We start from the raw sequence: 23,260 nt of genomic DNA on the forward strand, positions 1-23,260 counted from the left end.
TTTCATGAAATGAAGATTATTGAAGTACAGCACTGTTTAAGCTAAATCCTAAAACACAGGACTTTGCACTATTGCATAAATTCAGTGAGAACTGGGGGAAAAACTTTTGCCATTACTAGAGTCAGACAGGAACGGCAACATGAGACTACAATAATGCACAAAGAGAAAAGCCCCACAGACTTGTCCTAAATTGAAGCAGAAAACCTTGAAGGCCAGCATGAATTACAATAGTAAATTCCATGCTAATCTAAACCCACAAGAAATACAGCGTCCATCACAAACAATTTTAACAAAACCTATTCCTAGTGCAATATAGATACAAGTGAAGAACAATTTCCTGAAAGGTACTCAATATTCATTTTGATAATCAGATTTTGAGAAGCAAGGTGGCTATAAATGCTGCATCTGTCACTACCCAAAATAAGTTACTCAGAATTTACAAGCATACAAACCATACAGTGCGGCAGAAGAGATTCCCATCACTGGCCAGGCAGGACTTCAGAGATTGTGTGGGGTCTGAAAGTCACATGCTTACAACTCTTGCAGAGATAAAGACAAAAGACTGCACTAAGCTGCAGACTGGTGAGGGAGACTAAAGTGGAGGAAATTAAGGCAGAAGGCTATACTCTCTAGGTATGCTCTTGCATTAAAAAGAAACCTCTCTAAGCTTGGAGCCATAGGGAGAAACCTGTACAACTATCAGCAACTTGCCTCAGACTTCTACAAAGAAAGGAAAGACAAACACTTTTTGGGAAGGGATGCAGAAGATAGTTTTAGGTGTCCACCAGAGGGTACAGCACACTGACAAGGAAAGGCATCACACAGCTTGTGGGACCCTCACTGTCAGTTGAAGACCTGACTGGACATGACCCTGAGCAAGCTGACACAATTAGCTCTGCTTTGGGTAGAGTGTTGAGATGTATGAGCTTCGGAGGTCCCCTCCAGCCTGGAGTAATCTGTGATTCCATATTCTGCTCGCAAAGCCCAAGTAACTGAAAAGTTAGGAAGTAACAGATCTGAAGTTGTTCAGTCAACTGCAATTCTCTTCTCTTTCATGTCACTTTGCGTGTTGGGTAAGCAAATCCATGGCAGAAAGATGCTACCGCATTAGTCAGTAATAAACCATTCACATACACAAAGAGGGCACAACAAGATGGATGACTACAAATTTAACCTTCACAATCATTCGGTCCTGCAATACTAATTTATATGTAAATCCAGTTATTGCAGTGCTACTTCTTGTATGCAGTATCACACACCAGCATATTTATAAGAAGTGAGAAATGGTAAAGACACATTAGTACAAACAGTATCAGTAATCTTTCCTAAAGGCAACACGCTTATTAAACTACCTGACTCTTACTGCTATTTCTTGTCCCATCCACCATACACAGTCTCATTGCTGACACACACACAAAGCAAATAACTAAAATAAATTGCAAGCTCAAGTCCTTCGTAAGAAAAACAAATCATTATAAATCATACCAGGTGGAAATTCAATGTATACATGAAACAAATCAAGTCTGAAAGATTATTATCTTTTACACAACTAACTTCTTGAGGTCAGTGGATCTCCCTCCTTGAAAAGCTTCTAAGATCTTTTTCAGCCTAATGAATCACTGAGTGCATCTCAGAACCTGGAGACAATTATGTAGTCTTTCTATGCTACAATACAGAAAAGTCCTGCCTCACATCTCCTTCCAACTCCTCCTCTGAGACAAAGTTTTATAATTAATATTTTCATCCCATCTATTTCCATATTCAGTGATTTTCAAATAAAGAATCACTAGAATTCATCACCACAAGCATAAAAAAATGGGGATTTTTTTTTTTCCTATGCAGAACAGATGGAACAGCAGAAGGCAGTTTGGATGATAAAGCAAGATAAAGCAAATACTCATTACCAAAGAGTGCAGCCCAACTTACAAAGTCTAAGTTACTGTTGGTCTGATTGAGATGGGTAAGTTTACTAATGGGCAGTAAGGCCAAACCCATACAGATCAATATAAGAAGAAATAATAAACATATATATACACACACACACAAACACACCAAGAAATGAAACTGACAGCACAAAGCAAATCACTTTGCGCAACAGTGCACAACCCTGGAATAAAATTAACATTAGCTTCAGAGTTCATCTTGCAGCAGGCACAGGTTTTATAATGAACAGAGTAAGCAACTGATCCCTCTCACTGCAAGTGAACCCGAGTTCTTTATACTCCAAGAGTTTTCACTGACTTACACTAGTAAATATGGAATGTCACATGAATTTGAGCCTCATGTTTATTCAAATCAGATGCAATTTCATATTGAAGTTTCATTATTTATTTTTTTAAGCAGAATATTACTCTCAAATATATTATATAAATAGCAGCATGCATTTTGTAGGTAGGAGTGACTCATCGAAATGCAGTGGCTTTGGCTGAAGCTAAATAAACAGATTTACTATAAACTGTTCCAACTATTACAGAAAGCTAGCCAAAAAATAAAAAAATTAGCTGGATTATCTTAGTCATTGGCAGTGCTGGTGCAGAAGGCTTAGGGTCAATTTAATTCTACTTTCAGCATAATTGTACATTTAATCCTTGAATATTATCTTCCCTTGATTAACCTTAAACATACCTTCAATTGATTATCTAAGATTTAATTTTCAGATGGTCTGCCAGTGAATGGATTAACTGGTACCATCTTTGCCTAGAGATTAATTCATCTATCCAAGTCATTACAGGCCATTTACTGCACTCTTTGACCCCAAAAGTACTTAATCATGCAGAAGGCAAAAAGCTGAGCACATTCAGAAATCTTCTAACATCAGTACTAAACTGAAAAGGGATTCTGTAATACTACAAATGTTCTTTTCCCACCCTGATCTGTACTCCTTCCATTACTACACTTGTGACTAGCACTTTATGTTTATGGCTAAATTGATCTCCCAACATCAATTACACAGATTCATGTCAAGTACAAATGGGAACTAGGAAACACAAGAAACAACTGACACTAGGAAACAATCCACAGTCCTGGGCAAGCGTCTGCTGCAATGCAGACATACATGAAGAACATAGAAATAGAAATAATAATAGTTCTAAAACTAAGCTAGGTATGAGATATTATTTCTAACTCAATGTTGCCTTTTCTTCATGCATTTAGTTTTAGATTAGTTTGAGAAACTAAGCTAGGCAGTGCCCTTCTTAGCACTTCTAACACAGTCTGTAATAGCTGCAAAGGCCATTACATCCCCTGTGCTCCTGGCTCCTAGAACTGGTTCTAGAAAATGGATTTTACTCCTCATCTAAGTCTCTTCTAAATGACCGCACTTTCTGATGGCAAGAGTGTATATTCTCAGACAGTGCCTGCTTACAGAAGTGATAGCACCTGATGTTCATAGTTACTACTAAGGGATGGTAAGCAGAAAAGCTCTCGCTTACAGTTGCTCATATAGAAACCAATGTCACTGCTAAATCTTGTGTGCCACACTGGAGTGCCGTAAGTGAATGGTTCAAAAGCATATAGGCAGCATTTACAAGGAGGAGTGGTCAGGACAGATGACTCAAATCTGACCCACAAGGTATTCCATTCCATGTATGTCATCCTAGTAAAGCTGAGGGATGACAAGGGTAAAGTCCCCTTCTTTTATGATTGGCATCTGAGCAAAATGCCACCCATTCTGCCTTCAATTCCAGTTCATGAGTTCCTGGATCCAGTTCCCATCTGGCACCGAGTCCAATCTGGAGGGGTGGGGGTTGAGGGGGTGTGACATTAGCTTTGCATGCATTTGTACATATTTCAATCTTTTCTTTTTATTGTTACTGTTCCATTAAAGCTGTTTCAGAGGTTTTTCAACTCATAAATCTCTATTGCTCCCTTTCCCTTCTCCTTCTGTGGGAGGGTTAATAGTGTTAATTTCCCTTCCTCTTTCTGAGAGGGGAGATGGATTAATATGGAGCATTTGTCATTCATTTAGTGGCCAGCCCAGCTTTAACCTGTGACATCTGTAAAGGATGAAATATCATCATATTAGGATGTATACTAATCTACAGATAGAAAACAACTTCAGCTTGAAAGTGACTATCACCTGAAGAGGTTGGACAAAACCACATAATCTTTTAAAATTAAGAACTAAGCAATTTCAGTACCTTCTGTAAACAGCACAGACCCATTTTAAGCTGAAAACAACAAGGTTCAGATTATCTAGGGGACCTAAATATCCTTAATAACCTGGACTTGACTGCCCTTGCAATCACTATCACAATTAAAACCTGGTTTAGCAGTTAGATAATCAGAGCTAAAGCCTCAATCCCACAGAGCTAAAGCTTCAATCCTATTAAAAAGACACTTCAATATGGAGCATGTGTACAATTTTTTATGCAGGCAAGGGAAAGCAAGGGACAGGAAAGTAGAGAGATTGCAGATACCAGATCCACAGGATGGAAAGTAATCAGCTGGCTTGGCATTTTAAGGCATAAAAATCACATGAAGAGAGCTAAATCACAGATGCAGCTACAGCATGATTTTTGCAGTAATACTTAACTAGAATGTTAGATCAAAAGAAAATTACTCTCTCACTCTCATGTTCCATATAAGAACAGCCTGCTTCCCGTTTGTATTTCACTGGCAGGGGAAGCATTTGGCCTGCAGTTAAGGGGAATTCTGACACCCAAAATGACTGTTAGTTGAACTGGAACAGTAGCTTGCACAGGGAAGCGATTCACACCTTTATTCTACTTGGGCACCAAGTGAATTTACTAGAAGACTCAATGTTTTAAAACTAATCTCTTTCAGCATTTCTTGGAAGGAATTTCAAAATTACAAACCCTTCAAAGAAGAAAGCAGTTTCCTGGGCTCAGACTAAGATCACACCACAGCTCCGAAGAGCAAACTCTGGCATATTCCAGAATAGATTTGTCCTGTTCTACCTTAAGGGAAAAGCCCTAAATAATACCTTGAAATTATAACAAAGGTTACACCGAGAAGTCAAAGCAGTTCACTGGTGGATACACAAAAATATTTTTCAGACAGAGAACAGTTCTCTTCAGCTCGGCCTTCCATCTGATCTTTCAGGTGGACAGACCAAAACAATCCAAAAAAAACAATACCAACTAAAACTTGGAGGTTTATATTCCATCACCACCCCCCCAAAAAAAATTGAAAATTAAAAGGCAAAAGTGCTAAGGTGCTTGAGACAGCATTTCACCCTCAGAGATCATGGCTTCCAGTGAAAATGACAGGTTTTAACTTCATGCTGTCCTACATCACAACCTTGGAAGATCTCATGAAACAGTAACATCAAGAATACACATGATAAAGCAGGCAAGAAACACACAGGAAAATATTATCAGCCACAAAATCTTCTATTTTCTGAACTACTTCAAGCAATATCTCAAATGACATCCTTGCATTTAGAAGTAAGAAACACCCTAAATAACAAAAGCAAGTAAATACCAACGGGTTACTTAGAAGGATTTTCAGCTGCTAGATTGTTTCACCAGGGGAAAAACTCTGAATGCCAGAAACCATGACAGTGTGACAGATCAAAAAGATTGACTTTATTTATTTTTCTATGGCATCAACACCCAAATCCAGAACTCACTACATCCCTCAAGAATGCTTCAGTAGTCAAAGAAAATTGTAAAAATAAACTTTGTTATTCCAGAGGAGAATTATCAAGATCCATACTTCTTCACAAACATATAAAAAAAGAGGTAGAGAACAAGTCATTGATTTGTTAAGAGATGTTGCTTAATGCACTGCTGCAGTGTCCACATGATATGCTGACAATTAACACAGCTATCACTAAACACATTCAGCCACTTGGTCATGTTGCCAGGAAATTGCTGCCACTGCCAGCCTGCTATATGGGAAAGATTCCACAGCAGTCATCCCCCCAGCCAAGATAACAAAAAAATGTGTTTTCTTTTTAAAACCACAGCTGATCCACATACCTAAAATTAAATTTGCCTTATAAATAAGATTCTGGAATACAAGCAGCTGAGCTGGTTGATCCTCAAGGGTAGTAATTTAATGGGTTTTCTATTTCAGACTGCAGGTTAATTCACAATTTGTTTTGTTGGTACATCTCCTACATTATGCTGAATGTTAGCCAAATAAGCTCTCCCACTCCTTTGGGGTATAGCTCCTGACTAAGAGGTAGAGGTTGTATCACAAAAGCACAGATTCTTTTAAACCAAAAATCTAGGCCTAGTCAAAGAAGAAATGGGAATTAGTTTTGATAGCACTGATAGAGGAACCAGCATTACCTTCTTGTAGTTTCTGTAGAAGCAAGGGTCACTGCTTTTGGTAGGTGTATTTTGAAAGCTGCGCCCTAATATTAGACTACTAACCTCTCCAGAAATTAGCATCATCCAGTGCCTAGTTTGGGATTTTTCTCAAATAAAATCAGTAAGAGAAATCACTATCATTTGAATGATACTTGTGGATTCCTCTTTTCTTCTACATCCAAAAGAAGTTACCAGTTAAATGAAGAAAGCAGGGTCTTCAATGTCAAAAATTTGTCAGACTGACATCTAGATTTATTTTCTCATACTCTGCTGCTGCCACCACAACTATTAACAACAATGAATCTGGACATTGAAATAAGTAGAATGTGATGACATGCAGTTGCATATGCCTGACAAACTTGGTGTCCTCCTGGGATGAAATAACAGCACCAATGCATGAGGGAAGAGCAACTCATGTCATCCAACTGGACTTGTGCAAAGTGTTTGACACTGTCCCACATGGCATCCTGGTCACCAAATTGGTGACTTGAGGGGTGAACCACAGATGGAATATGGACTTGGCTGGAGACTGGCACTCAAGGCCAGAGGCACTCAAGAGAGTTGTAGCTGACTGTTCAGTGTCCACATGGACACCAGTGATAAGAGGCATCCCCCAAGACATGTCGGTACTGGGACCCACTCTGTTTATATCTTTGTCAATGATATGGGCAATGGGATTGAGTGGACCCTCAGCAAGTTTTCAGGTGACACCAAGCTGTGTGGTACACTTGATATGCTGGAGGGAAGGGATGACATCCAGAGGGACTTGGCCAAGATTGAGAGGCAGGCCCAAGCCAACCTCATCAAGTTCAAAAAGGCGAAGTGCAAGGTCCTATACCTGAATCAGGGCAATCCCAAGCACAAACATAGGCTGAGTGAGGAGTGACCTGGCAAGTCTTGAGAAGGACTTCGCAGGATGTCAAGACATCATTTCCTGGGTGACCACCCAGCTCAGATAGCATCCTTCGCTATCTGAGCTTAGTAACAGTTACATTGCTCAAAAGATTTTCCTCTTCTTCAAAGCCTGTTCTCTCACTCTCCTTTCTCTAATCACAACAAGAAGCTCCAGATTCCTATTCAACACTTCACTCACCTTGGACAGCTGGGCAGAACCTGCAGCACTCTATGAAAAAAACTTAATTCCTCTCCCAGAAAAGGATCTGACCACAGTAGCCAAGAGCCTTTCTAACAGGGACAACTGCTTTATATCTGAAGATTAATATGAAAACCTAAAAAAATCATAAATTCCATAAGCAAAGCAATACTTCAATCCAAAGGCACAACTTTTTGTTTCTCATCAGCGAGTGAAGGGGAGGAGATTGGACTTTTTAAAAGCCTCTTGTTTAAAACAACTTACAAATGGCTCAACTCAGCTGCAAAATGATACCCTGAGATGAGTTAAATCAGCTGCTGTTCATCATGTTCTTGTTTCCATATCCCATTTGGCCTCACCTGGTGGTTAGGAATTTGAAATTGCTTTCTAAGAACAGATCTGGAACAGGACCAAAGTAATACGTAACACTAAAAAAAAAAAAAAAAATCTGGTTTATCCTCATATTTTTTAAGCTACACTCAATTCAAGATACTATGAAAGTATTGGAAAAAACAGATCAGTTTTATTGATGTTCCCAGCCATTACACATTCTGTTAAAGGAGATATAATGTAGTTTTAGCCATTCCAATTGCCAAAGAGCATTCACTAGTTGGAAAACAGTTTCTTCAGCTTTTTCAAAAACTTCTTTGCAGTTCTCCAGGTCTCATATGATCCAGCTGCCCTACAATCTGTGGGGTCTCAGAAGGAAGCCATTTCCTGGTGGGCAGCAGTAATCAAAGCAGACAGTAGAAGCTGGAGAAGTTTGGCATGATGAGCGACTTTCAGTGCATGAGATGCCTGATAAGCAGCCGTGAGTCTCCTCAAAGAGTCGATGCTTCAGAACTGCCCTTTACCAAGTAAATGCCACAAAAGCACAAATCAACAGGGTGGTGCAGGATGATGTGGACAAGTTCTGCCCATAATCACTTAACAGGAAAAAGGGTCAGAAAACAACACAGTTTTCCAACTCAAAGAACCGTCTGTCATACTCAAGACACACTCAAGAGCAAACAGTAACATGGAAGAACAAAATATAATAAGCAATTAATAAAAGCATCCACCACTGTACATGGTCTGCATCTAACCAATACCAAGTCTCATATACAACCAACATGGCCTATGGAGCCCTAGTATGCTTACCTCTGTATTTGGTTGCAGTGCCTGTACATCCTGGGCTACAGATGGTACTATTGCCCATGTAATGTTGGCACTAGCAGATGAGAGGGAGCTGAGGGCACTGTTTTTCAGTTGATCTGTGGAGTGGGACTTGGGCCCAGGCCATCCCAGGATACCTTCTAAAGCAGAAAATGGGTATCAGCTTACAAGAGACAAATTACAGGTTTCTTCCATTCATCTCATCATTCTGCTAATACAAATATACTGCTATCTCTTTTCTGCTTTCATGCACAGTTTTACTTCAGTAACAAAAACATTCTAGCATCTTCTATGCAGATTTATCTATGATAATTTTTTATTTTTTTTAAGTCAATGAAGGAAGACTTTAAAACATTATTCCTACCACCAGATTTTTATATAAAGATTTTTATACAGTAATTAAGCAAATATTTTCTATCCACTATTGTCACAGTTAGGAAGTTATTCAAGTAAATCTTCCATTTCTTCTGCCTGAAATCACAGTTTGAAGCTTAGCAGCTGTATTTTATTTCTATCTGTACTGTTAAAAGCTCTTTCTATATTAAATGCTAAAATGCTTAACTGGTCCCGAGACCACAGTTTAGAAAAGGTCCCATTATAAAGATATACATTAAATTTGACATTAAACTAGACATTAGAACAACCCTTACTTCTGGGGGCACCTGATTTCCAGGATGGGCCAAAGTTTAAAGGTGCTAGAACAGAAAGAACAATCAGCTAAGGTGACTGCACAACTGTTCCTCCCTTACTGCTCTAAAATACATCAACACTCAAATCAGGAATTACACACTGCTATAAAATGCAGAGATACAGATAGGAAAATTGCAGCTCTTCAGTTATTATAATTTGTTTATGTGCCACAGGGAAGATCTCTTTTTGCTGACAACTTCTTAGGATGACTCAAATCAACAAAAAGTATGTTAAAGTACATGCAATTTATCCTCTCTGTATCATCAGGTATTAGCAGAGATTGCCTCCTAGTTAAAGTAAATGGTTTGATCTGGTGCCATAATACTGTGTGCTGTTATAACAACACTGAATTTATTAAAAAATGGGCCAAGAATCCTATAGCTGACCTCCTAGCAAACTGTAAAGATAGAATAATTACAGAACATTCCTCTCATCTAAAATGTTACGATGATATGGCAAAAGTCTAAGGGTACTTCCTTGGCGTGGTTCTGTGGCACCCCGCTTTGCTGAAGCGAATAGCTGAGTACAAAATCATTTTCAAATATATGAGTAACCAACACAGAAAACAATCCAGCTTGTTTTCCCCCTATTTTTGCTTTTTTTCCTCTCTAAAAAATTGTATGTCACACAGTGACTCAAATTTCCTATTGCCAAAGGAAGAACATCTCTGTAGCTCTGCTGCCAGGCCACATACTGCAAAGTCTTATTCTGTTTCAATGACTTTGAGGACTATGCCAGCCGATGTTATACATCCCAGTCAAACTCTTTGAACCCTTGTCACAAAGTGCAAGTATCCAACAGAGGCTCGTTTTCTTGGATTGGCTCTACACACTGATCCTTCACATCAGGAAGCTAACATCTGTCCCCATTCCAAAGATGGAGTTAAATCATCATACAGTGTTGGGATACATGGCTAGGAATGTATTCATGTTTCAAGTAATGTGTTTTGGGTTTTTTTAAATCTCCTATCTGTAAATAAGCTCAAGAAAAAGCTCCCACTTGAATAAATACCTTGAATCGGGAGAAACTTTAAAGTATAGACATTTATTTCTCCATCATTTATGTGTCCTTACTATTTACTTCATCTTTCTCCACATATTTCTGAGACTCTCTTATGGAAATAAAAACTGTTAGAACCATATGACTGTATGTTTCCATCTGTCCCCAGGCCAGTACTACCCTTACAAAACAACAAATCTTGTCAGCTTAATCAATTTTAAAACAGCTCTTAACAACACATTATGACTTAGCCAAAAACAATAGGATTCCAAGAGTTAAGGTCCAAAGAATAAAGCACATCTGTTTCCTCAACATCAACATCTCTGCACATGAAAAAAAATTTGTTACATTCTGTCTGCCTGGATCTTGGGCACTTTGCAGAAGAGACATAATGCAGTAAAAGATATTCATCATATGTCACAGAAACCCAAATGCAGTCAGTTCTCTGAACAGGCTAAAAAATTCCATGCCTAGTTTCAGAGTGCCATCAGGGAACTTTTGATGATCTTCAATCTACAAATCTTAATCTGAGATGTCACCATTCTTCTACTATCCCAAGGGAGCTGCCATATACCTAATATAGATGTCTACACACTTCAAGCAAAAGCAAAGTATGAAGAGAGAACTCAACAGACAATCTCAAAATCAACTAAGCTCAAAATGCAATCTCAATATAGAAAGCAAAAGGACCCAACAACATGGATCCTATTTCATTCATATTATCAGTTGTACATCCAAAATGTATTCCTCTCTACTGGCAGACATTACTCCTACCACAGCATGTGACAGGCAGTTATTCTCTGTCCCATGTGAAATAAAAAAGATATTTTATTGCAATTTACTCTCCACAGACAAAGCTGCCACCTGATCCACTCTAAAGGAATTGCCATCTTTGCCACTTTATGGCACTGAAAATTTTCTATTTCTGTTCTTTTAAAGCCTTCAAGAAGGAAAAAGATATAAAAACTAACATGTGAGAAAGGAAGTTTATCCTCAGAGCTGGATAATAAGAGAAATTTGCTGTCACTGTTATGTTTTGAAGCAAGATTTTTGCTGTTTTCAGCCATATACAGCCAGCTGACAGAAAGGTAAATTAGATTCTTGCTTTGATACATTTCAAAATTCTAAATAAACTCTCCAGAAAAGTGGCCACAATTGATATAAAAACATCCACAACTACACAGTTACTTTACTATTTGCTTTAAGACTGTGCAAAACACTACACCAATTAAAACAAAACGTCTGTTTCTGCGGTAAATTAGAAAGGAGGTACCAAATACACGACTAGCAAAATCATCCACACCTCTTCTACCTGCATGGTGTTGATTCTGTGGCTCCAGGATTGAAACCCTAAGCTTGATTCCTCTGCCAGTTCAGTGCATACATGCATACAAAATTAGAGTTCTCACAAAAAATATCCCATAAAATGAGCTTCTTTCCTCCTTTCCCTCAACAGCAATTTCCACTGTGATGAACACAGAGCAAACAAGTCTATGAAGGCATAGGAGAATGCTTCTACCCAAGAAAAATAAAACATCCAGACACAACATACTCTCCTTTCCTTACAGCAATGCTACAGTTCACCAAATCACATCTAATTCAGATGGCACAATAGGCTGTATCCAACACAAATGCCCTCAGGAGAAATGTGCACCTTTCACAGGTGTACACAGCAGAAAAGAGGGAAATTATCCCCAAACAGAAGTTTACAGGAGATCTTTCAGTTAAGCAAGGCTGCTAATTTTTTCTTGCTTCTGACTTTCAAACAATGTTTTTGCATGATAATTGATGCATGAAATATGCTTAACATCTAGTCCAATTCTGTAATAAAATCCTTTCTATTTTTAAGTCTTTGCTTATAGACCAAAAAAACCCACAGCTCTTCCTGGCACAACTGTAAGCTAGCATCTATTGATCAAACCCTCTCAAGATACTGTAACTATAATAAATATCCCTTCAACAAGGCAATAGTAAGCCTCAAGGAGAGACCAGGATTAGATGTGAATTCCTTCCCATGCCAGGGATGGATACGACAGCTTGGTGTCTTCTCTGAATCCTAGAAGAGACTGAACCAAGCAGTAGAAGTGGCAGCTGCACATCTGCTTTTTCAGATTAGAAAAACAAGGTTGTATTTGATAATGCTGTGCAGGGAGTAGAAAACAGAATTATCTTCCACAGGAAGAACATTTAAGGAATAATGTGTTATGCATTTAGATAGAACAGCAAATTGTCTTGGCTATATTCTAGACAGAAGCCGAGTCTAGCAATAATTCAATTTAAGGGAGACCTGACTAATCATGCCCAAATTACACCACTATCAAAGAGTATGCTCTCCTCTCTCTCCTTTCCTTACCATTCCCTGTCCACAAAAGCATTAAGGAGTGGGGTGGCTGTGTGTGTTAAGCAAAAAAGATAACTCCTCTGCTGATGTTTTTCTCCTCCTGACATTGCAGCTGTAGGAGAATCCCTAACTATCATTTATCATCAAATTGAAAGCACCTAGATTTTGTCTTTCCTGTCGATTTACTGTCTCCAAACCAGGGGAAACAGAGAATCTGCTAAAACAAAATCCAAGTACATCCCTCTTCCCTCAACTCCAGAATCATCTTAAATCCATTTGCTGCCAATGGAGCCAAAATAAGCAACGTTTGCATATTCAGATTAACTCCAGGCAATCCACAGAAAGGACAGTTTGGAGTTTTATTTGGGGTGTTGGGTGGGTTTTTTGTGGTTTCTGTTTTGTGGTTGCCATTTTTGGTGTGTGTTTGTTTTTGGCATTGGTGGGGGTTTGTTTCTTCTTGTTGTTGGGGTTTTTTTTTAATACTTAGAAAAAAAACACATTCATTTTACAGTTTGAAAAAGTAGGCAAGTGAGAAACAGAAAAATATAGTACGGAATTCTGATTAGGGAGATGCCTTCTTTAGTAAATGAATGGTACCATGAAAAGCAGACTAATAGAAAGGATTTACCTGGGCAGGCTGCTACTACAAGACAGCATCCTGTCTATCAAAAAAATGAAAAGTGAAACTTATAAGCTGGTGAAGCTATTTTAAGGCAAACACAGAAGTTTGTTCTGTTCACAGTTTGGGAGGCAATAATGTTAATCACAGTAGTATATAGGCTCTATAGATACTTTATACAGGTGGCAAAAATAACACCAGAAGTTTTGAAGCCTGAAATGAAGACAGAATTTCTTCTGCCTATTTTTACTTTAAAGAGGCACTTGTTTCCTGTCTGCATGCTAAATGAATTCAGGCTTGCCACAACACACTTAATGCAGATTAGCAAGTACATTATATGCAGTCAGCTGGCAACACTCTCAGACAATAAGAAAATCTTTTTACATTTTTCCTCCCCAAGAAGCCTGCATAGATGCAGCCCCTCACCCTCAACTCACAGTGTATGTAATCAACATTTTAAGCTAATAATATCCTTCTCCAACATATTTTTCAATGAAAGAAAAAAAAGTTACAAAGAATTCAGCCAGTAATCAATGCACCTACCTTTAACTGATAGCTAGAAATTAATTTGACATTATTTGGCATTACTTTGCCTAAAAAAGCAGAAATGGAAACAGTAAAATCATAGAATCAACATGGTTGGAAAAGACCTCAAAGATCATCACGTCCAACCTGTCACCCAAGACCATTTGCTTCAATGGTTGTTCTTATTGATGAACTTCCTGAAGTGCATCCCAAAGCCCTTCCTTGGTGATTTAAAGTGGAAATAAAGTATGTATTGACTACTCATCAAGACAAGAATGAAGCTTTCAGTTTAATCTTCACATCTGCTTGTAGGCTTGAGGTCTAAGACTGACTACTCATGAAAAACATCAAAATGAAGAGGAAAAAAAGATCACACCATCCATAAACTATTCCATGGCAAAGGACATCACAAAAATATTTGAAGTCAAGACCTGAACAATCCTAGATTCTGGATAAGATTCCACTAAACTGAATGCCAAGCTGCTTTCTTTCTGCTCACATTACAGAACAACAAAGAAATAAAAATATTTACATCAAAGAAAGGAGATTTGTTTGTTTAAATCAATAAAGGTCTCTACACCTGTTTAAAATAGCCACAGTTTAATCACAAAATGCACTTGTAAAGATTGCAAGTACTAAGTCAAAAACTCATCTACTTTAAGTCCTTGCTTCAGAATGAGCAAAACTGCAAGGCTTATGGCACAAAACTCAGCACTCCTTGGTAATTGGCCATAAAGACTTAAAGGACACAGACTGAGAAAAGGTATAGAGAAAGCAAAGAAAGTGTGTGTGTATGTGTACCCAGGTATACACACACACACACATACTTTTCAGGGAGCTTTCTATAGCATAATAGTGAGAGTTTTTGATACTGAAGGAAGGCAAACTCAAGGGTAAGTTAAAATGTCCAAAGCTATGCTATTGATTGAATTCCACATGTGCAGGACCGTGCTGCTTTGCTGGACTGGACTGCTTTCATGAACTACAGGCCAGAAGCAAAGAAATAAGGTATCAAATTCCTACTTTTCTCTCTACGATATTCTGTGGATCCTGCCCCACAATGCCCACTAGCATCTTGGACACTAAACATCAGATAACGAGACAGTATTGAGACAAAAAAACTTGGCAATCATTTGCACATAGCCACCATATCTCAAGGGAAAGGCATTTGAGACTTCCTACTAGAGGAGTAAATGTGTTTTTAAATTAAAAAAAAAAATAAATGCATTTTCATCTGACAGTGTCCACAGGTGAGAGTGAAGGTCATCTTTTGGCTGCACCTTCCAGGCATGAAATTAGAAACACTCTCCTGAAGGACACAGAATCAAAAATAAATATATCATCACTCAGAATTAGAGCTTGCTAGAGGATTACTTAAAGGCATTAGTCTTATTAGGTACGAATTTATGCAGCTCTAATGACTCTGCAACACTATTGACTCAGCAGAAATCTTAAGACTATCAAAGTACTCCTGGACAAGATTAAGTGGGTAGGAAAATCAGTAATCAAGACTTGTACGCCAGGTTCTTTCAGGCAACCATATTGCATAACAAGGCCTAGGGAAAGGAAAAAAAATAATCATTTCACAGACTCTTTCTTTCAGTTAAGCAGAAGAGACTTAGTATTTCAGAAGCCTTTATTTCCTTTCTTTTTTTCCTCTTCCCCCCCCATTACATTCCAAAGAGTAAGTACACGTACACACTGAAGAATTCACTGCATTCAGTTTCTCAGTTAAACCAAAGATGTCGGTGTGAACTAGAGCTACAGAATTTTGATTCTTGTACAAGTTTGAACTCTTAGAAGGAACAAAAACAATTATTAAATTCTATTAAGTACTTTATAGTTGTGCCTTTCTACTATTTTATTCAAAAAGATGGGATTCCCCTTCAGCAGTTACTAATGTTACTAACGCTCGCACTTCCTGTTCGGATTCTGAAAAATCATTATCAAGTCCAAATACAGACACTGATGTAACAGAAGATTACTTGGACACAGATTCAAGGATATGTACAATTCGAGTCATCTGACAGTTTACTTAGATCACACAGACATGAAAAACAACCTTCAGGCACTTTAAAAACTAGAATGTGGCTTTTCTTTGAAGGATGCTTTTCACCTTTGTTCCAAACCATTCTCTTCTGAAATGAGATTTATCAAAGAATTCAACTAAATGCACTGTTGTTTAGCTATGTGCAAGATTGTTTTGCCTTTTCCACAAGAAATCTAGATAACAGAAAGTAAGAATTTTTTAATTTATGTTCCTTTATGAAATGTATTAGATTCTGGATGCAGGAAAGTCATTACATACCATAGCACAGGTATCAAAGTTTTGGGTATTTTCTTTCCAGGAACATTTTTTCACATCATTTACCCACTTCTCAGCTGACCCTCTCACATTTCTATTCTCCCCATAATCAGAATTCCTCAGAGCACTTCTGACCCAGCTGTCTCAGCAGCCCTGAGGGCATATGCTGCCCTTTAGCAAACCTACTGTAAGAACAGGCTGGGGTGGGGAATGTCGTTGAAGCACCCGAGTAAAACTTAAGAAGCCATCCTGTATTCAGAGTTCTGCTGCCGGTCCTCTGTCAAAGGGAACAAGTCAATGGGGTATTAGATACAATACTGACGCCACACCCAGGATATATACACTGGGAGGGAGGAGAAGCTGCCTGGCAGAAACATGCCATTCAGGCAGGCAGAGCAGACAGGCAGCTGCAGGTTCCAGGTGGTGAGTAGTTGCATTATGTATCCCTCATTTTATGTATGATTGCATTGGTATCCTGCTCCTGCTCTTAGTCTAGGCAGTGCACTTTGTGTATGGATAAACACTGAGCACCCCTTCAGACAGCTGAAGGTCCAGCTTCAGACATTAAAGAGAAGGATGCAGAATGGGGTGGACTGCAAAAAAATGAGTTACACGAAGACTGAAAGGTTCACGCCTGCAGACCTCAATGCAAAATCACACTGGCTAACACTCTAGGCTCATAAAAATTTGCCACTGCTTCTAGTGGTTTTTTAGCAGCATGGAAAACTCTTCCCAGATGTAAAGAAAATGACAAACTGGAAAAAATTTGCTTTAGCAGCATCCTTCAACACAGAAAACTAGGAACATTATTTTCACTGTACCACTGTATAGTCTTACAAGTATTTTTACCACACAAATCTGTATTGTGATTTCAATCTTTAAAAAAAGGAAAGAAAAGAAAGCAGGTCCTCCACTCTCATTAAGAATACAGGCTTATCTACCTGTTTATGCCTCTTTTTTTTCTTTTCTTCCCCTCCTGCCCCCCATCTTGCTGTCTTCAGAACCTTATTTCCCTAAGAAGACTTAGATCAGTATCTCTTCCTCCTCTCCACAGAGGAGAGATTTTGCAACAATTTTTAGGCAAAGGGGAAAGAAAAATATGTACTTAAGGCCACAGAAGATCACAATCTGCTCACTACAATTTGCCTTTCGGAGGAATGGTTTGGTTTGCCTTCTTCAGTATAATAATGAAATACCCAAAGGCACATAAAATAATACCCAAGAGAGTTTGTGTTCACCTGATGACAGTGTCCTGTTATGGTGCTGGCCCACTTGATGCATACTTTGCTGTAACAGAGTCAGGCATTCTCCAAGGCAGCTCAGGGTGGCAGCAGAGGTAGCTTTTAAAAGCAGCAAGTCCTGATCCAAGGCAGAAAGGGGGCCAGAACTTGGGAGTGCTTCAATGGCTTGTACAAGATTCTTTTGCTGTCCCTCAACTTGGCTCATGATCTGTAAAGGTCCAAAAGCATCTGCTGTCATAGGAATAATCACTAAGTAGCTGTTAAATTCTTATGGGTTGATATAGTGACTAAATGTGAAGAACTACCACAAATGGATGTTAAGGTTCTGATCCAAACATACCATATACTTACCTACAAAAACGAAGGGCTTGAGACTACCAAAGGCCTGTAAAAATGTCAAGACTATGTTAGAGAAAAATAGTTTTTTCAAATAGGAGGTTCATAATATGTTTAATAATGGGACTCATACTTCTTGAAATTCTTCTTAAGGAAAAGTATGAAAATTCTACTTCCTTCTCCATTTTACTTAAAGTTTAAATTTTCTTTCCTTTGTATGTGAACTGAAACATCCAAGGATGCTATTGCTGTCGCTCTGAGGGACAGTTACTTTACATTAATATTTTCATACATAAAATATCTAAGCACAGTTTAAGAACAGACATTTGTAATTTCTCAAGGAACTGTTTTTACCATAATAAGGTATCTTGTAATAATTACCAGCCATTATCATAGGATGCCACTATCAGATACAAATAGCAGCTGAAATACCAGGGAGAAGGTTAATCTGTTTCTAGATCTGGACTATCCAGATGAAGATGAGATGTGTGCTTGCATAGCAAAAAGAAACCCCAATGTTATTTGAGAAGAACGTTCTTTAAACAAATTGACAAGCTGCCAAAATCCTTCCTAAAGCTAAAAGAAAAAGGTGTTTAAAACTCTGATTTCACAGCCTGTAGGAAATTGTATGAGCACATGACAAGCCTCCTTTCTTACACTTACCTTGCAAAAAACTTATTGCAAATACTTGTAAACTTGGACTTGTGGCATCCAAAGCTTTCAGAAGATTTTGTAAACAATAAAGACTCAAGTTCCATTTGTCCCTGCTACTACACAGTAAAAGTATGTTATGAACTTAATGACTTTATTACTGTTTCAAAGTACAGTGTACCTCCTGTAGCCTCCCTACTCTGTGGTAAATAGATTTATTGAAATAAAGTGTATGTTGAGTGCACTGAGAAGCAAGAAAGGAAACCGAACTCCAAGATGCAAATAACCATCCTCGCAAACATGTTGGGAGTAGAATTAAGTGAAATGCTGTTGTAGCAAGGTTCATAAGGAAATTTAGCTAAATGCCTTGCTGAAGGTTACAATAACGACATTTTAATAGTCATTAAAAGCTTCATTACAAACCACAGTGAATTTTCATTCCATTTGACAGAAACCAAGATCAGTCAGAAGATGACACAGACCTCCACAATATGCAGCTTTAAGGGACCACTAGAACCTCAGGCAGTGCTCTGCTCTGAGAAATCACACACAACCACAGAATCATAGAATCAATAAGGTTGGAAGAGACCTCAAAGATCATCAAGTCCACCCTGTCACCCAAGACCTCATGACTACTAAGCCATGGCACCAAGTGCCTCAATGTAACTGAGCTCCACGGCATAGATAGAGCATTGTTTCAAAGCTAACAGAAAAACAAGAGCACCCGTTTCCTCAGGAAGACAGCTCAGGGAGACAAATTGAAGGAAGGACTACGAGAAAAAAGATCATCTTTTCCCTGGACAAGTGCACAATATAATTGTATACCAAGCTGCTTCCTTCCTTTTCTCATCCTAAATAACAGCATGAAGTTGAACACATGGCATTTTCATGCTCACAGCAACAAAAATGTTTCTACTTTCATTCCTAAGCAACTAGTTTTCCTACCTTTCTTTACATTTTATTTTGAAAAGCAGTTTACATTTCCAAACATTTGCTTCTAAAGGAAACAAAATCCAAAACAAAACTTTGAAAATTTCAATCACTTCAATTTCCCCCTCCTCTTTAATAACAATTATGTTCCTCTGCAGCTAAGACAAGAGTAAACTGACCAGAGAGTTTAGGAAATATTTGGAAAATTAAATGAATGCTTACAGTTATCACCTTGCACAAAGCTTTACAGGCTTTTAGCAACTATATTATTCCTACATTAGGATAAATTTAAATAAGAACAATGATATATTCTTATTGTATTCACAATAAAGGATTGCTCTGAGTCTTAGAGCTCTATAGCTGACCTAAGATAGTTTTCAAGAAGCCTTTTGGATTCATCCTTTCTGTGCTTAGCTTCACATCATAGTTGTGATACCAGCCACTGTTCTACAGATTTGACACAGTGAAAGACATCAAGAATGGAAACTTTTGTGCAGGATTCAAAGTTTTAGAACTTCCTGAACATCTACTGCCTGAACACTAATCAAAACCACGGCTTAAGGTGTTGAATGAACAGAACAAAAAGAAATAAGCTCTCCTATTCCAGAGTCACAGAACAAGTCAGGTAAAAGGAGGCTGAAGTAATGTTTATTATTGGCATAACTGAAACTTTTTTTACATGCCAGCCAATATTTACTTTCTTTTAAAAGAGCTGAAGTGTGGTTGTTCTAAAAAGAATAAACCAAAGAGACGCAAATACAAAACCGTCAAACCATGTTAGACAAAACTCATTAAACTGTTAAAGGACAGACACTAGGCCATGCATCTATAGCACCATCCTCTATCTTACTCGTGGGTTTGCTGTTTGTAATCTTAGGAGAGGGGGAAGCAGAATGCTAGATTTATCAGCTGCTTTCAAAATTAGAATCAAAAGCTTTGATTTTGAGAAAGTCAGCTGTAACTTCATTCTCCGAAGTGAAATAACTTGCTTAATTTGGAATGACTTTGGTCTTACACAGGTCTACTTTAGTAGCCTGCAGCTCTCCATCCTCCTTATTTGCAAATACAGACAGCTCAAAGTAGTAATCCTCTACTTTTTACAACAGTAAAGACTATTTGCCCCTGCCTCCTCACCAAGTCTTAATCCACTTATCTTCCCATTCTTGTTTCAGCTTTTGACGCCTCCTCTTCTCCTATAAATAGCTTCTCATAATATGGCAAAGAAACCACATATTCCCACAAATGTACTCAAACTTCAGAAATGTAACTCTGTGCTAGATATTGAAAAGGAAATCTGAAAGAACTATCAGGACTACACACGCAGAAGCACTACCAGCACTGCTGATGGGCTTGGCCTTGGCAGCAGTGCATCCATCTAGGAGTCAGCTGGCATTGGTTCTGTTGGGACACAGTGGAAGCTTCTAGCAGCTTCTCACAGAGTCACCTCTTGTTGCCTCACTGCTACCAAAATCTTACCATGCAGACTCAGTATAGGTTTTTGAATAACACTGATCTCAAAGAAACCTGCCACATAGTCACACTCTCACAGAGGACTGAATGCAATAGGAATCATCTCTGATGTTTTTCATCTGCTCTCCATTGCTTGCTCCGAAGCACCCAATTCACAGGCTACTGCTGCTGCCTGCTTCCTACTCCTTCTGGCTGATCTTCAAATCCTGTGTGATTGCTTTCCCTACTTGCCAGAACTGCTAGCTACTCCTTCACAGCTGGATCTGCAACTCTTGGGTCTTCCTATTGTGAACACACCACCAACCATGATGTATGGAACCAAACAATTATGAGCAAGATGCAAAACAACAGTTAAGTAAAAGCAAGTATTCTCAGCATCACCCTCACAGTATGAGAAAGACAGAAAAATTTATGACATACCCTAAGATTGAAAAAAAATTTATTTCAGACATAGCAAGAACATTTTTTCATACAGTAAATAAGCTATAATTAGCTGTCAAGAGGACACAGTCTCAAGCTATGCCAGGGAAGGTTTAGGCTGGATGTTAGGAAGAAATTCTTCACAGAAAGAGTGACTGGCCATTGGAATGGATGCTCAGGGAGGTGGTGGAGTCACCAGCACTGGAAGTGTTTAAGAAGAGGCTGGATGAGGCACTTAGTGCCATGGTTTAGTTGATTAGATAGTATTGGGTGATGGGCTGGACTTAATGATCTCCAAGGTCTTTTCCAACCTAGTTAATTCTGTTCTACTCTAATTTAAGAAATAATAATTTAAAATGAAAGTGCTATTGTATGTTTGGGTGGTGTTTTTTTTAAATATTCAATAATGTATTAATTTTTCTCATGCACAGAAATAATCTTACAAAACCTAAATGGCCTTTCTAATTTAAGGCTTCAGCTTGTTTCTGGAACAAAGAGGGAGATTCCCAATTATTAAGTCTAAACTCTCTATTAAAGATTTTTCTTCCCCTCCTAAAACTAAGGTAAACAGAAACCTCTGTGGAAGAAATCTGAATAGCCACACATAAACGGGAGAGCACACAACTGTTTTTGACATGGTTTTCTATACAGTGGAAATACTATTTTTACTCAGACTCCAAGACTAACAGGCTTAAGTCTGCTTTGCTTGTCCAGCCCAGGCAGGTATTATGATAATCAGAACATCTTCTAGAATCACTGATCCTACACAATTTCACCTAACACAGAGCTTCACAACAACCTAAAGCAAACAATAGCTTTAAGCTATCTGCAAAACCACCTGATCCACTGCTACCTCTGGGCCAGCTCCCAAGACACAGTGATTTCAAGCTCCCCGAAGCAAAGGAAGAAATTACATCAGCCATACTGCCTCAAATGGTAAGCAGACATTCTCCCTTTGTCATACAGGCCAAATGGGCCTGGCCAAGAAAATAAGTAGTGTCACCAATTCTGATTTTCAGTGTAACAATTTAAATAATTCAGATCTTCCAACCATTCTTCTGGAATATAAAACCTGAGTAAAATTCTTCAGACCTCCCAACCCACAACCTCATACACACATAAGCCATTTAAATTGTAACATATGGCATAGGCCATTTTTGGTATTGATCTTCACACATATTGAATCCTTTTATAGTAGGTGTGCCCCTGTGTATGAAAGACTCCAAAACACCCCCAAAAAAAAAAAAGGACATGTATATTCTTTCAGTGTTGAGAACCCACAGAACTCTGTACCACCAAGTTCCCCTGTAACGTGCTAGAAATCATTCATCAAGGACACATTCTGCTCCACCAGCTTATAACTCCTTTTCTCTCTGTAGGCACCATCTGCCTTCTTACCTCTAGGCAACTCCACTGAAAGACTTAAAGCAGTGACTTTTACTTTTAAATTCTTTCCATCACTGACTGCACTCAAGCTTAAAACAATTATTAAAAACACAGGAAAACAAACAACAGTGACTATACGAAAAACAGAGCATCTATAAAAATCAATACCTGTGTAGGAAAAGCTTTGGACATTTAAAGCTTAAACAGAAATGCAGCACATATCAGTTGCTCACCAACTCTAAGTTGAGTTGCCCTTGTGAGAAGTTTACTGCCTTCAAAGGCCGGAAAATAGTTTGCTTCTTCATGTTGGGGGTTGCTTTTTGGTTGGTCTGGGTTTTTTATAAATAAATGAAGTGTTACATGAAAACACAGTGCCTGTCTCTATCACACAGATATATACATTTTCCAGAAGTATTAGTTTCTTGTTTTTAGACAATACTACCAAAGCATTTCTGATGACATTGTAAAAGGACACAAGACTAGTTTTTCAAACCATCCTAGAGTAAGAAGTGATATGAGTCAGATCCTTGGTTGTCATTGTTAAGCCAACCACGGGGATTTTTTAACATAAAACACTGCTTTCCTTAAAAGCAAAAGCAGATGAGTGATAGAAAAAAAGTCCACACAAAAAAAAACCCATAATCTTCTAAGACATCATAAACCAAGTATCGGGTTGCTATGTTGTCATTTCTGACCTTGAGCAATGACTCCTCTTGCAGACTTGATCTGTATTTCATCAACAATAATGGTAATTGTCATATTGTAAAAATTACAACAGGCAAGTAATGTACATAGAGCTGTAAGTTTAATATTTTACA

At 38.3% G+C, this 23,260-nt stretch overlaps 1 protein-coding gene across 3 annotated transcripts in view; it reads right to left on the minus strand.

Moving 5' to 3' along the window:
* Nucleotides 1-23,260, minus strand: part of OSBPL10 (oxysterol binding protein like 10) — a 98,373-nt gene that overhangs the window by 34,841 nt on the left and 40,272 nt on the right. For 2 of the 3 annotated variants that reach the window (XR_008462227.1, XM_054160938.1), the window contains exons 5-6: nucleotides 17,247-17,457; nucleotides 8,515-8,669 (exon numbers count right to left, since the gene is read on the minus strand). The exons of the other annotated variant lie outside the window; for it this stretch is intronic. Coding sequence is in view for 1 of the 2 variants with exons in the window: in XM_054160938.1 (XP_054016913.1) it covers nucleotides 8,515-8,669; nucleotides 17,247-17,457 (366 nt within the window). In the remaining variant the exon portion in view is untranslated. The remainder of the gene's footprint in view (nucleotides 1-8,514; nucleotides 8,670-17,246; nucleotides 17,458-23,260) is intronic. 3 annotated transcript variants of the gene reach the window in all.

Source organism: Dryobates pubescens, chromosome 4, assembly GCF_014839835.1.
Source record: "Dryobates pubescens isolate bDryPub1 chromosome 4, bDryPub1.pri, whole genome shotgun sequence".
NCBI lineage: Eukaryota > Metazoa > Chordata > Aves > Piciformes > Picidae > Dryobates > Dryobates pubescens.